The sequence below is a fragment of the Triturus cristatus genome, chromosome 4_1, assembly GCF_964204655.1.
Source record: "Triturus cristatus chromosome 4_1, aTriCri1.1, whole genome shotgun sequence".
In the NCBI taxonomy this organism is placed as follows: Eukaryota; Metazoa; Chordata; class Amphibia; order Caudata; family Salamandridae; genus Triturus; species Triturus cristatus.
In genome coordinates, this window is record NC_140585.1 from 453,427,077 (window position 1) to 453,440,739 (window position 13,663).

At 44.1% G+C, this 13,663-nt stretch overlaps 1 protein-coding gene across 1 annotated transcript in view; it reads right to left on the bottom strand.

Moving 5' to 3' along the window:
- Positions 1-13,663, bottom strand: part of VWF (von Willebrand factor) — a 1,048,714-nt gene that overhangs the window by 711,863 nt on the left and 323,188 nt on the right. The window contains exon 17 of the mRNA XM_085652611.1: positions 29-120. Within this exon, the coding sequence (XP_085508737.1) occupies positions 29-120 (92 nt within the window). The remainder of the gene's footprint in view (positions 1-28; positions 121-13,663) is intronic.

Sequence of the window (13,663 nt, forward strand, 5' to 3'; positions counted from 1 at the left end):
CATGCTTAAGTTTACAGGCTACACTGACCTCTGTGAGATGGCTGATCAAAGAATGCATCTGGGAAGTAGGAGCCGGGCACGTCGTTGGAGCTGCAATGCATCAGGCCGTTCTCACAATAGCTAAAAGGACAAAAGCATTCAACGCTTTAATAGCACGCATAGCATTCATATGAATTGATTTGAATTGATTTGAAGGGTGTCTATAAATCAATTTACAATGAAAAGGCTGAAAACATAGCTTTAAAAAAAATACATATTGAGAAACACAGACCCTAGACACCTGTCTGCTCCGAAAAAATATTTTTCTAACATTTTCGTTTACAAATAGTTACCACCACTTTCAACTAGTGATAAAGTATTGTTTTGCGACCAGAATTCTGCCGCAAAACAGTAATACATACCATACCGATTCAGTATTTGGAAGGGACGCCCAAAACACGCCCCTTCCAAATAACGCCTATGCAAATTGCGTATTGGTAGCAAGTCAAACTCCTAAATGCATTAAAAAAAATCTTTCATTTAACATGTAATATTTCTATCGTCCAACCAATGTGGCTACTATTTCCTAACCTGTGTAAAAATGTAAGTAGCTCAATTCCGCCCACTCCATAGTCTAGGAATGGCACCTTCACTTGTAGCTACAGAGGCAATGTTTGAGAGCCCCAGATTCTAGTGGGCATTGTACGTGCATCTGCACACACTGGTTGATAAAATGTAGGCAACCCCCAGTCAGTATACTAAGGTATGGAGAGAAAATCTCATTTAACCGTAGTTTAAAATTGATTACCCAATAAGTATTTTGGTTTTAACACATGATTCATGTGATCGATTCTTCATTTAACACCTCAAATGTTCTACATACGATGACTACACATTAAATGCATCAGGTGGTGTTCAAGGCCTTGTCAGTGGGTGATATCAAAAACCTTAACAGAAGAGAATGGATGGTTATTAAGACAACACTTGTTTACAACAGGAGCATGGTGCAGCATTTTTGCAGTGGGGTGAGTATCATGTCTTCTGCTCTCGGATAAAGAAACCGCTCAATTGACCCCAAGTGCAGGAAGAAATGGGGTAATTATAGTGCTTATTCAGAAAAAGGATCAGTGTCTTCAATGGATCCACTACTAAAGACACAGAGATCCCGCACGGAGAGTGTGCAGGAATCTCTAAATCTGGTGGGTGGTCCTGTGCCATGGATTAAGAGACCATAGGCTTAGTTGGCCTGACGGGACAGTGGTCATACATCTGGCTTTACATTTTGTTCCTTTAGTCATTTATTTATTTATTTATTTATATAGCTCCCACAGCATAAATTAGTTACTTCCATGTACACGGCAGGAGAGAGAGAAAAAGTTGGCCGAGGAGGTGTTAGGGCTAGAATGGAACTCTTTTTAGTTGTTTTCTGAATGTCCGAAGACTATTTGAGTTACATTGGAGTTGACGCAGGGGTTCCACAGCAAAAGCCAAGGCACTGGAAGGTGCCTGTCAGCACTGATCTTGGAATTTTTCTTGGGGACTGAGAGGACTTAATGTTGATTAAAGCGGAGGCTAACTGAGTAGAGCAATGGTGCAGCCTAGTCTTCCCATAAGATCTTTCGTGAGGGGTGATGACGAAGGCTGGACAGGATAGAAGGGTTGTGGGCAGGGGATGGATTTAGGCCAGGGGATGTATAGGAGCCAAGAAAGGGGGTAACTTCTCTCAGGCTCAATCCCCTTGCACGACGGGTGTAGCAGTTTGTCACCCATCCTTCTGGCTGGTTAAAGAGTTGGGTGGGGGTCGTTTCAAGGACCTCAGGATGCCATGATTAGAATGGGTTGCATGGATAGTGGTAGGGCTATCGAGTGGGGGGTGCGGAGTCAGATGCGGGCCTGCCACCCCTTAGGGGGAGGGGGTGTACGTAGGTGAAGGATGACAGTGTGCAGCATGCCCTGCCAAGGTAGTTTTTCAAGAAAGGATGCTTGTCGAAAATCAGGAGGAGTATGGGGATGGAACGAGCTTGTGGAGTAAGAGGTCTGAGGAAGTGTGAGGCAACATGATGGGTGAAAGTTGGAGTGATGACAGAATGAGGGTGTGGATATAATAAGATGTTTTTTAAGATGTTTTTAGTTAATTATTGTTTAACTGTTGGAGTTTATTGCAATCTGGTCCTAATAAATGGCCTTTTGCACTTTCCTGGAGTGCTGAGTGTGCTTACCTCACTAATATTATCGGTGATCTGTGCAATTACTATGCATGTGGTTGTTTGTTCCGGGCCCTGCACTATTGTATTAAGTGAGCACAAATACTCTGCCTCATTTCTATTGTGTTTACTTTCATGTGATGGTACAATAGATTTGCAGCTACACGAACCCTGGCCAATATTCCAATTAGATATTGTTCCTACTGCACCCTGTTGCTGTATACACCGATTTGGACTTGTCTTGATCTCCTACTTAGGACATTCCAGTCACATGCTGGAACAGGTTCATGTTGACTATTGTTCTTGGTTGTTATTTTTATCAGTGGAAACTACCTTGAAATTTTCCACCGGGCATATACCCAAAAGTCTAAATGCTGGTGAACTGTAGGTTCCACCAGCGGATCTGTGTGTATGAGATAAAACGTGTTGTGTAACTGCTATGTTGTTTTTATTGTACCAGGCTTTCGCAGAGGCCTGGGAAAAACATGGCACACACCATCATCAATGTCTCAAAGCCGTGCTGTGTGAGGAAGGCAAGACTGACCTGGCCCCATGAGTGCATGGCTCACCAAACTGACCTCAGAAATTCATGGGAGCCTCATACTGGAGGTTTGATCCTCAACCTCATTCTCTCCCACTCTAACCTCTCAATCTTATGGATAGATATCATCACTGTGACGTTTAAGTATATGCGCCTTTTACTCAATTTGTTGTTCAGTATTTTCTGCAAACAAAGCATACATGAATGCATTCCACAATGCACCATCCTGTTTCCGGCGGTTGCTGGCGCTGATGATGCGCAGTTACCATCAAACTCTTTTCTTCGTTTTTGCAAACAGTCTGTAGGTATTTATGCAGTTCTAGCAATGAATGTAAACTCTAGTCATATATTGTCAAGGTACCCTAGTTCTGGCATGACACCCCCTGCCAGTCCTGGCTTCTCAGCCGGCAGTGCATGCATGCTGCATTTTTCAGCCCTTATTGCCAACCTTAGAAGAGAATCAACACGATCTACAATGCGACAGGCTACTGGTTTTAAAGTTAAGAATGACTCAAAGTGCCACACATGACTCGAGGCAACTTGACAGATATGTAGTTAGCTGCACAGGAGATTGTGCATCTTCAGGTAAGGGTGGATAGCAAGTTTTAAACTGAAGATTGCAGGTCAATCTTAAAATCTAAATCATCCTCCTTGGTTCTTTAAGCTATGTAATTAAAGTACAGAGGAGGGTGGTATTGTCCATTTTCATGATGGAATTGCCATGTCTTCTGCTAGTCTGGAAAATCTAATCAAGAAAGGCTTTATTTGGTGGTTCAACAACGTTTTAGGCAAAGGACTGTTGCAGGGATTCTATTGATGCACTGACTGGAGTGGAAATAGTAAATTGTATCCATCCGCTATCCAACACTTTCCCTACTGTTGCACTCACTGGAGTGGGAATAGTAAATGTAATCCCTCTCCTCTTCAACTCTTTCCCTACTGTTGCACTCACTGGAGAAGGAATAGTAATTTTTAACCCTCCGCTCTCCAACACTTTCCCTACTGTTGCACACATTGGAGTGGGAATAGTAAATGTTATCACTCCGCTATCCAACACTTTCCCTACTGTTGCACTCACTGGAGTGGGGATAGCAATTTTTACCCCTCCGCTATCCAACACTTTCCCTATTGTTGCACTTACTGGAGTGGGAATAGTAATTATTAACGCTCCGCTAGCCAACACTTTCCCTACTGTATATATATATATATATTTGTTAAATGTTTATATAATTTTAAAATTATAAAATATATTAAAATATAAAGTGTAATAATTGTTTTGAAGTAAATGTATATATTAATTATTATATAAGTGTTTAACTTTTTTAAATTAAGTTTATTTGTTATATTTGTTAAAATGTAAATTAAATCTAATTAATTTTCTTACATTAATTTGATTGTTTAATATATTTAATATTTATCAATTTATTTTATATATATATAAAAATCAATATTTTGTACTACAATATTTATGATATCAATATTTTTTTTCTCAATATTTTTGTACTTATCTAGGAGCTTTAGTAACAAACTTATTTCATGCTTATCATACAGTATTCATCACTAGAATCACAAAGAGAGTTAAGCCATTGCGCTGAAATATGCTGTTTCTAGCAGGTCACAAGTTGAGATCCCAGCAAGCATCCTTCTGAGGCTGGTGCAAAGAATAACCTTAAATTGGGTAATTATACATGCATTGTGTACAGTGCTTTGAAGTAGGAAAAGTGTGATTGTAAGCTCTATATAAAAATCACGTTGTTATGTGTATGTCAAGGTAGACTTACTCATTCTTCTTCCCTTCCTAAAACAGTGACTGTCCAGTCCCACATCCCACATACTTTTCCATCATGGAGTAATCCAGAGAGCCCTTAGTTTTGACCAAGAAGCGATGAAGAGGAAGAGGGCAGCCAGGGGGCCGCAGCTAAGGTAATGCATTTATATTTACTTTAAAATCGTTTTTTAAAGTTTTTACTAATTGTTAATAGGGCAGGAGGGAGGCGGGCGGCGTAGCGGAGCTACGAGGAGTTTCACGGAGTTTGTTTTCAACTCCGTGGCACTCTGCATAGCCCCACTACGCCCACTTCGCCCAGGCTTAATAAATATACACAGCAGCCTACATTTTAACTTTCCATGTTGTAGGTGCACTTAAACCCCCATTTGCAATGAACATATAGGGAAGTTAGATAGACCAAATAGGGAGTTTCAATGTACAGCACACGAATTAAAGAGGAAGCACAGGCACTTTACTACTGTTTAGCAGGGTAAAGTGTACAGAGTCATAAAGCCAATAAAAATAGGGACCAGAAAAAGGCAGTTTAATGAGGTGTACGCACCTTGATTGACACCTTTTCATACTCAATTCTAACTCCGCCTAGAGAGTATAGGTGAAACGTGACAGAAATGATATGTGCTGTTCCAAACCTTAAAGGGGAAAAAGCACAATGGCCAAGAAAAGGGAAGGACTATTGGTTAGAGTGCATGGCCTGGGCATTTTCTAGTGAAAAGAGAGCATCTTGAAAAGTTTCCTTGGAGAGAAGGTCACACATAGAGTGCCCCTTGCACAGTATGACCTGGAACATTGGTGGTTGAATGAACTGCAATCCATGTGATTTACACAGGACTCAAAAGATAAATATTGGGTGTAGGCAGGAGTTAGAGAAGTGGTCCTTATGCTCACAGCGGTTCTTCGTCACCTTGGATTTTGACACAGTAAGCATTCTGAGAGAACTCGGTGCCACTAGACACAGGAAGTAAAGCAACACAAAGTAAAGGTTTGTGTTACGTGTGTAGGAACTAATAATACTCACAGAATTTTCATCTGCTTTTTCTCCTTTAAAAACTACGCTTTGCCTGATGGCATTTCACAACTTATTTGCCACCACAGGTGAAGAAAAAGATGCCTCCCTGCATAACCCTTTTTCTACGCCTTGCCAGAGAGGCATTGGAGCAGTTTGTTTCTCCTACTGACTTGAGTTTCTGAGTCCAGGACTTTGCTCCAGAAATGTGGGAGCCAGACTCTCAAAACCAGGGATAGTTAGGCCTCTCTGTGCCGGAAAAATACCCACTGTATTGAGAATTCTTCAAGGAACCATCTCTTGGGAAGATGCAAGGTTCCTTGCCTACAGGGAGGTACTGAAGTTAGACAGCCTTAAACCAAGTTAATAGTGTGATAAATTCCACTCCTGTACATCTGCAAGTTTGAATCTGAAGGGTCCGATGAGGACAGAGAACATCTGCTGTCAGAGAAGTAGTATCCGCTGTCCAGTAATTTGCTAAGAAGAGCACCGCAGATTCTGGTTCTGTAGGGCACCTCAAACCGTTTTGGCAAAATGATTGAGCCCTGTGGAACTCACCAGGACGTTTAGCGTAAGATTGCTACAACTTTTACATTTCTTGGGAACAGTTCTATACCATCCCTATCAGAGAAACAATGTGCACCAAATCAAGGTGATAGGAAATTCACCAAGTCATCTGATCTGTACAAAGCATATTTGCTTTTGGCTGTTTCCCTACAAAAGAACAATCTCATCATGATGCTGCCCACAGTGGGTGTTGTGGCTGAAGAAATTATTGTTTGTTGCTTCATTTCCCTATTTCAGATTTGTTATCAATGTATTTGTTATTATTCTGTGCACAGAATAGGCAGAAAAAAAGGATGCAAAGAAGCACCCGCTCGTGCCTGTCACAATAATTTGTAGTACGTGTATGCATCACCACGAATGCACGCATCTGCAGAATGACATAGGCCCATTTTCCTTTTTGTAATTGACCATTCTAAGATGTCGGACTTCACTTAGATTGGTTCATTAAAAAAGGGCAAATTGTAAAAAGTGTTCTACTAGTAGCAAAGTGCCTATCAGCAAATGGCAGCTGCCGGCTCTCCAAAACTGCCCATAAACTATTGAAATGTTCTCAAGGGGTACGGGAGCACTGGAGTAATGGAGTAATAAATGCCCAGAAGCAGTGGTGGGGCGATAAAATAAATATAAACCTGTATGGGGTAGCAGGGGAAAAGTAGCACATGAGAGGGAGAACAGCACAGAAAAGGTGTGCAGGCAGAAAATCTGCTTAGAGAAAGGAAAAGGGCAGTTTCTTAAATATGAGCAAAGAAGGATACAAGCCATCCAAACAAAAGAATGTTAAAGAGACAGTGCCCCAGAGGGGGTACACAGGAGAAGGAGAAGGCAAAAAACTAAATATGAAGCAAGCAAACATGAGGGGCAACAAAGTCAAAGCAATGGGCAGGCTCTAAGACCTCTTTACATTTTTGGTTAGCCTATAAAGTAAGCCTGGGCAAAGCACTGCTACTTCGCACTACGCGAATTGCACGTAGCACAGTGCAAACACACGTAGCGTAGCGTAGTGCTGCGGTCATTTGTTGCTTGCTCGCAGTCCTCACCATCAAGTTGGCAACCGCGAACAAGCAAAATGACATCCCGGCGAGACTTTTTCCACGTTCGCGATCAGCGAGCATGGAAAAAAAACCTCCCGGCGAGATTCTCAACGCGGGGAGGTCAGGTTTCTCATTGCGAGTGGTCGTGTATGCTCACGACCGCTCACGATGAGAAACTACCAGTCCGCGTTGAGAAAGCTGCCACTCGAGTAAAAATCTACTCGAGCGGCAGAAAACTACAGCTCGTACTGTGCAAGATGCCGTTTTCAATGATTGCACAGTGCCGGATGCTTGTCCGCACTGTGCAATCATTGAAAACAGCATCTTGCACAGTGCGAACAGGGTACTACGCAGTTCGCGAAGTGCTACGTGTAGCTCACGTAGTGCGAAGTGCACTTTGCGTAGCTACACATAGCACTACTTTGCAAACTACGCCCAGGGTTACAAGAAGGGAAAAAGTATTGCTTTATCAATGAAGTCCACACAATTGACCTGTAAGGAAGAGTGTAAAGCTAAAGGATGTCTTCAAGATGAATCAGGACTGGGGAGAGGAGGACAACTGACACTCTCCAAGCAAGGGGGTTAGAATGAACATTTATATTTATGTTTACTGAACAGGAGGTAGCATAGCATAACAAAAACAAAAACCTTTCGAGGCCATTTTAAGTAAGGGATCCTTGAATGTGTTAACTCCCGGAGACAACTTTCTTCTTCGGAATAAATGCAGACTCCCTTTTGCCAAGTGTTAAAGAGGAAGAGGTGGTGCCATTCAAATGAGAATTAAATTATGACAAAGGGGCCGATTCCGATCCAGGTCGGAAGGGCACCAAATGCGATCCGGCCGGAAAAACTGCGAGCCGTACGCGTGTTTTCTGCCCGACTCGTACAGCTGTACGAGCGAGCAAGTACGATTCGAGCTACGTGAAATTCACCGACCGAGTCGTTTCCGGGTCCGAACCGCTCCGTACGTCTCGTCGTAAGCTAACCGTGGCGTGTAATGGATGCGATTTACGACCGAGCCAGTACGATGCACGCGTCGGACACCTGGTGCGAGCCGGAGTGTCCGGCTCGCAAAACGTCCGGGTGGTTGCCTTTGGGGGTTCGCGTCGGACCCCTGTCACCCGCAGCCCTACGACTCGGACACAGGGGGAGAACAAGGGTCCCCCCAACACAGGCATGTATGGTGCGGATGGCACCAACGCGTACCCACTGTAGGGGGCGCCCTTGTGCGAGACGTACCCATTCAGTCAATGGGAGCCCAGGGACGCGTCGTACGACCGGCTCCCATTGACAACTATGGGAGTCTAACCGAACCGAGTCCGGCAGCATACGGCTGCATCGTACTCGCTCGGTCGGACTGCAGGACTCCGGCTCGGTCGGAAAACACTCCGGATCCGGCTCGGTTGGAGTGCTTTCCGGCCGGATCGGAATGGGCAACAAAATTTCACCACAATCATGATTACTCTTAATAAAGTAAAGTCTCCCCATTACCAAAATAAGACTAGGTTGACAATAATTTGGGAAGAATGAGAAACAGCATTTTTAAACGGAGATCAATTAGAGCATTTTTCAGTGATGCACATTTGAAAAACGACAGATCTATTGGTGCGAAGATAACATAATACGTTTAGGTAAACATTTTGGCCTGAAGCCAGCTTGTTTGTTCACAAAGCCATATTATTCAATTCAAATTTTATTGGTACGACTTTCTTTTCTCTTAAATGATGTTTTTAAATTCTGCACATTATTGGTGACTTAAAGACCCATATGTTTGTATCTTGCTCATATTTTCTACAAATAAATATATGTTTGTTTATAGTAGGTAGTATCATTTAAACAGTCATTTAGGGCCTGATTCATAAAGGTAAATATAAACTTTTGTGTAAGTTTATGATTGTTTGCTATTCACAAAGGGATTTACGAGTAGTATCTTTACGAGTGCAGAGTCTCCGCACATACAAATACCTATCATTTTAAAAAGACCAAACTTTTTATGTGCGGAGACTCCGCACTCGTAAAGATACGGCTCATGAGTGGCGGGGTAGGCGCGGGAGGCGGGTCACAATTCTTTTTTTTAAAACACTTACCCGCCTGCATCTCTGCTCCTGCTCTCGTCTTCCAGGAACAGGAAGCATACAGGCTCCCCTGACCGATCACAACACAGCAATGCAGCGTTGTGATTGGTCTGAGCGCCGTGACATGGTGCTCAGCCAGGGGCTGTAGGGGGGGCATGTTCACCATGTAGGCTGTAATTCAGCCTGCATGGAGAACAGGGAAAGTGCGCATGACTGTTTTGGGTGGCCCAAGAGGGCCAACCAAACAGTCATTGCGCACTTAGGAGGGTTGTACCTTCCTCCCCTGCTATTCAGCCCCGCCCACCCCTCACACAAGTTGCCACAGCAGGAGGACAAAATAAAATAACAATAACATTACATTATTATTATTTTATTTTTTCCATTCTTTTCCTGCTTGAAGACAGTGGGGTGACGCTCCTCCGCCTTAGCGGAGGAGCCGCCACTGTGAATCAGGTCCATAAATGTATGAAATCCCTCAAAAGCTTTTAATAAAGAACTTGAAAGCTGTTTGCTCATTGAGGTATCAGCAACATTTTTGGGGCTTTACCATTTCCTCGGAAAACAAACGTGAGGTTGTGTCTCTCCCTTGGTTACAATCCCTACACATACATTAGCGCTGTCAGCAGACATTTACAAGCTTTAGGGTTGACCAAAAATATTTCTGTGAAACTATATATTCTGAGTCTAATAGTTGCTGACTTGTTGACATATTAGAGCCTGATAAATGGTGGGTTAAAGCCTGCCAATCACTATTCTACTCATGCGGCTCTTTAAGCACAGAAAATAAGCACAATGACTCATGTGTGCCCTGCTCTAGTCAGAGTATCCAAGTCTTGCATTGTAAAGAGCACAGGAAGGCTTACAGACTAGTCTCGAGTTAGCATGTATGTCTGCACTGTTAACGGGCTGGTGGCACCATTAGTAGGAGTGGCCCTGCTGCTGCCATTCTCAGTAGGACCCTCCCCGCTGCCCCTAAGTTCAGTGGGCAAAGAGGCCCTGTGTAATGACTATTTCATGGAGCCTGTGCTGTATGCGGCTCTGCCTGTATTCAGGGCTGGACTGGGAATGCAAACCGGCCCTGGCAATCAAGGGGCAGATTTACAAGCCCCTTGCGACACTTTTACGCCGCTGTTGCGTCACTTTTGTGACGCAGCGGTGGCGTAAACCATGCGCCACGTTGCGTACTTATTTACAACGTCACGCATCTAGGCAGATGCGTCACATTGTAAAGCCCTACGCCACATGAAACCTGCATCAGGTTTCATGTGGGCGTTCTGTCTCAGGGTGGGTGTTTCCTCGCAGGAAAGCCCTGTAAAACTGACGCAGTGAAATCTACAAGATTTCACTGAGTCAGTTTTACGACGCTGCTGCATCAAATCCTTATGCCTGCTTCAAGCAGGCGTAAGAAGTGATGCACCACGTTAAGTATGGGAGGCCCCTGTGTAATGCAGGAGTTCCGTTGCGCTTGCAACGCGACTCCAGCAATGTGCCACCCATACGCCACAAGATGCATCACGCATCTTTCCCTCCCTGCACCATGGTGTGCCGCATTGTAAATGCGACGCATCCGTGGTGGTGTAAGGGGGGGATTATGTGACGCATCTGTTCTAGCACATCCCTGCTGATTTGCAGAGATGCGCCAGAAGTTGTAAATCTGCCCCAAGTCAGACCGGCTGGGGGGGAGGGGAAGGGTGCCGGTGGGAAGCACTGCTGCTGCTGCTGCTGCTTTTGGAACTCAGGACTGATATTGCAGCACTGCTGCAAAAACCGTTCCTCTGTACCAAAAACAGCTCCCACCGGTCTCAAACCGGCCCCCACCCTTCCGGCCTACCATGGAAACGGCCAGTCCGGCCCTGCCTGTATTCCAAAACAGACCCCGCTGCTTGGCTGCCTTCCTAGTTTAGAGCCTGTGTTACCCTCTGACATGTCACAATTTTATAAAGCACACATAGATCAATTACTTGGTCCTTTAGCACCTATGGATACAGACAAATGTGTTTGTGGTTAGGGTTTGCAGGGAAAGCTTCCTCCAAAGGAGTGAACAATCATAGAGCTTACCTTGGTTAATGCCTTCAGTGTTGGGCTTTGACTTTGGGTTTTCCCTGCGGTTGTGTTCCAAACGGAGTGGAACAGATGCAACCGGCCATCAAACCTCATGGGAGGGCGGAGAGTCTAGGGTTTGTCCCTGCAGCGTTCCTCAAAGTAGGGTAAAGGTATTTAACCCTCTGCTTAACGTTAACTTAGTGGTAAACTCTACAGCTTCATGGTCTTGTATCGTATGACATACGACTGCACTTCACCAGGTGTACATTTGTTTCTTGAGTGAGTGATGAAGTGCAGCGTGCATATTTGGTTGTCCAGGTTGGTGTGTTTGAGCTAATTCTACTGTGGGGGCTTCTGGTTTGATTGTTTGTGTCTTGACTAGATTGGTCTTATTCTGATGACTTCTTGCAGATGTTTTTGACCACAGATCAGTAGTCTGCCTATGATGGGTGAGTCTAAGGACAGACATTAACTCATTTATGATGCACACGTTCGAGGACACACTCCCATAATATAAAACTGGCGCACCCCACTAACAATACAGTCGTCCCAAGAGTGAGATAAAAGACGAGTTGGTAGCTTCGTAGTGAGGTAAAGTTTAGAGAATTTGGTAAAGGGCACATCAAGAGTGTTAGTAATGAAATATAAAGAGCCAAATGGGAAGGAGCTAGTTAAAGAGGGGGTATCACAGATGGAAGAGGGAGATGCAAATGATGAAACAGAAGGAGCTATCAAATGTAAAATAAACATTAACAAGCACTGGCAAAGCCAATAGGTATGGGTTAATGTGCCAAAAGCATTTCAACACAGGCTTTCACAGACGTTGGTTACATTTGTTGCAGGCACAAATGTTGTTTATCACATGAAAGCCATCTCTATTGGATTTGCTAGAGCGGAGGTTAAAAAAGATAGGGAGCACTCCAACATCAAAATGCTAGTTTGCCCGGAGTGTAAAAAATCCTTGCACTACTAATGCATACATTCCTTGTACATCAACAAACTTCTTGGAGAATTTGTCTTAACCCCTTCGCCGCGGCAGGAATTCTGCCGCGGCGCTGGGGGGTGTTAGGGGGCAGCGCGGTGGCGCTGTGCTCGTGACGGAACCGCTCCGTCACGAGCCACGGTTGAGCTGTGCTCATGACGGAGTGATTCCGTCATGTCTCCGCCCACTGCGCTAATTGTCCGCACAGGCGGGGAATGAGCGCCGCGTGGGCGGAGCGGCGGCCAACGGCCGCAGCATGACGGAACCACTCCGTCATGAGCACAGCGCAACTGTGGCTCATGACGGAGTGGTTCCGTCATGAGCGGGGAAGGGGTTAATGAAAAGTTATGTTTACCACATGGTTTTCCATAATAAAACGTCACTCATCCTGCTCCCTTAAGCAACTAAGTGTGTGTGCCTATCTAAGACCTCTCAAAATAATGAAGATGACTCGACACGGTCTCTTTGTCAGGGGTAAACCTTGACCACAGTGGCTGCCAAGAACAGAATTAACCAGAACCCAACAGGAAATCAACAACATTGTAGCACGCAGCCTCCAATGCAATGAATGCCTGACGTTGGCCACAGATGCTCCTCCCCTACCGCCCTAGCAGGACGCCATCAGTGAACAAAGAGACAAGTCATTTGTCATGTGCAATCTGGATGTTGCCAATGTTTGTAATATAGATGGAGGAAGAATTATGGTCAATGGAGGTTTTTATACAGTGCCGATCTGTACTGATGCATTTCAAGGTGCTCTTAAATGTGACGGCAAAAGAAAAGGAAGCACAGTGGACTACTATGATCGTCTTGGATCACTCCACTTTGTCAAGCCTTGGAAGCCAAGATTAATTCTATAGTTACGTTTCCTGGTTTCAAAGTTCCGCCACTACGTGGGTATCTCTTTATCTTGTTTTCTATCAAGGATTAAGGCTTTGTCCTTGATTCTCTGCATGAGAAAATAATTTTTATCTTTGCAAAGGGTATATAAAGAGCTTTGTACATGCCGGTACAAAACAATACCTTACACTCTGTGCTTTTTTTCCTATTACAAGCAACAGCACATACAATAAGAAGAAAGTAAAAAATGTTTTCATGTGCACATTCACTTGTAAACTGTTCTTGATTAACCTAATAAGCAAACATCATTCATTTAAAGCTATCTGTGCCACTACAAGAAAGTGCAGTTTAGAGGTGTCTTGGCCCAGCAATCTGGACTGACAGACACCTTTTATAGCATTGTACGACTAGTTAACAGACGGTGGGTTTTGTGGTCTGTTGGGTATCTCAATTGCATAAATAAGCTGATTACCCGAAGTGCTACCTTGAATATTCACCCAATCAGCGTATTAGCTACGAGAGGTTCTGACTTACAACGATTGGAGACTAGAATGCCCAGGACTGCTTAGAAACGGATTCCAAAGGAGAGAAAGACCCTGCAAACCTCCT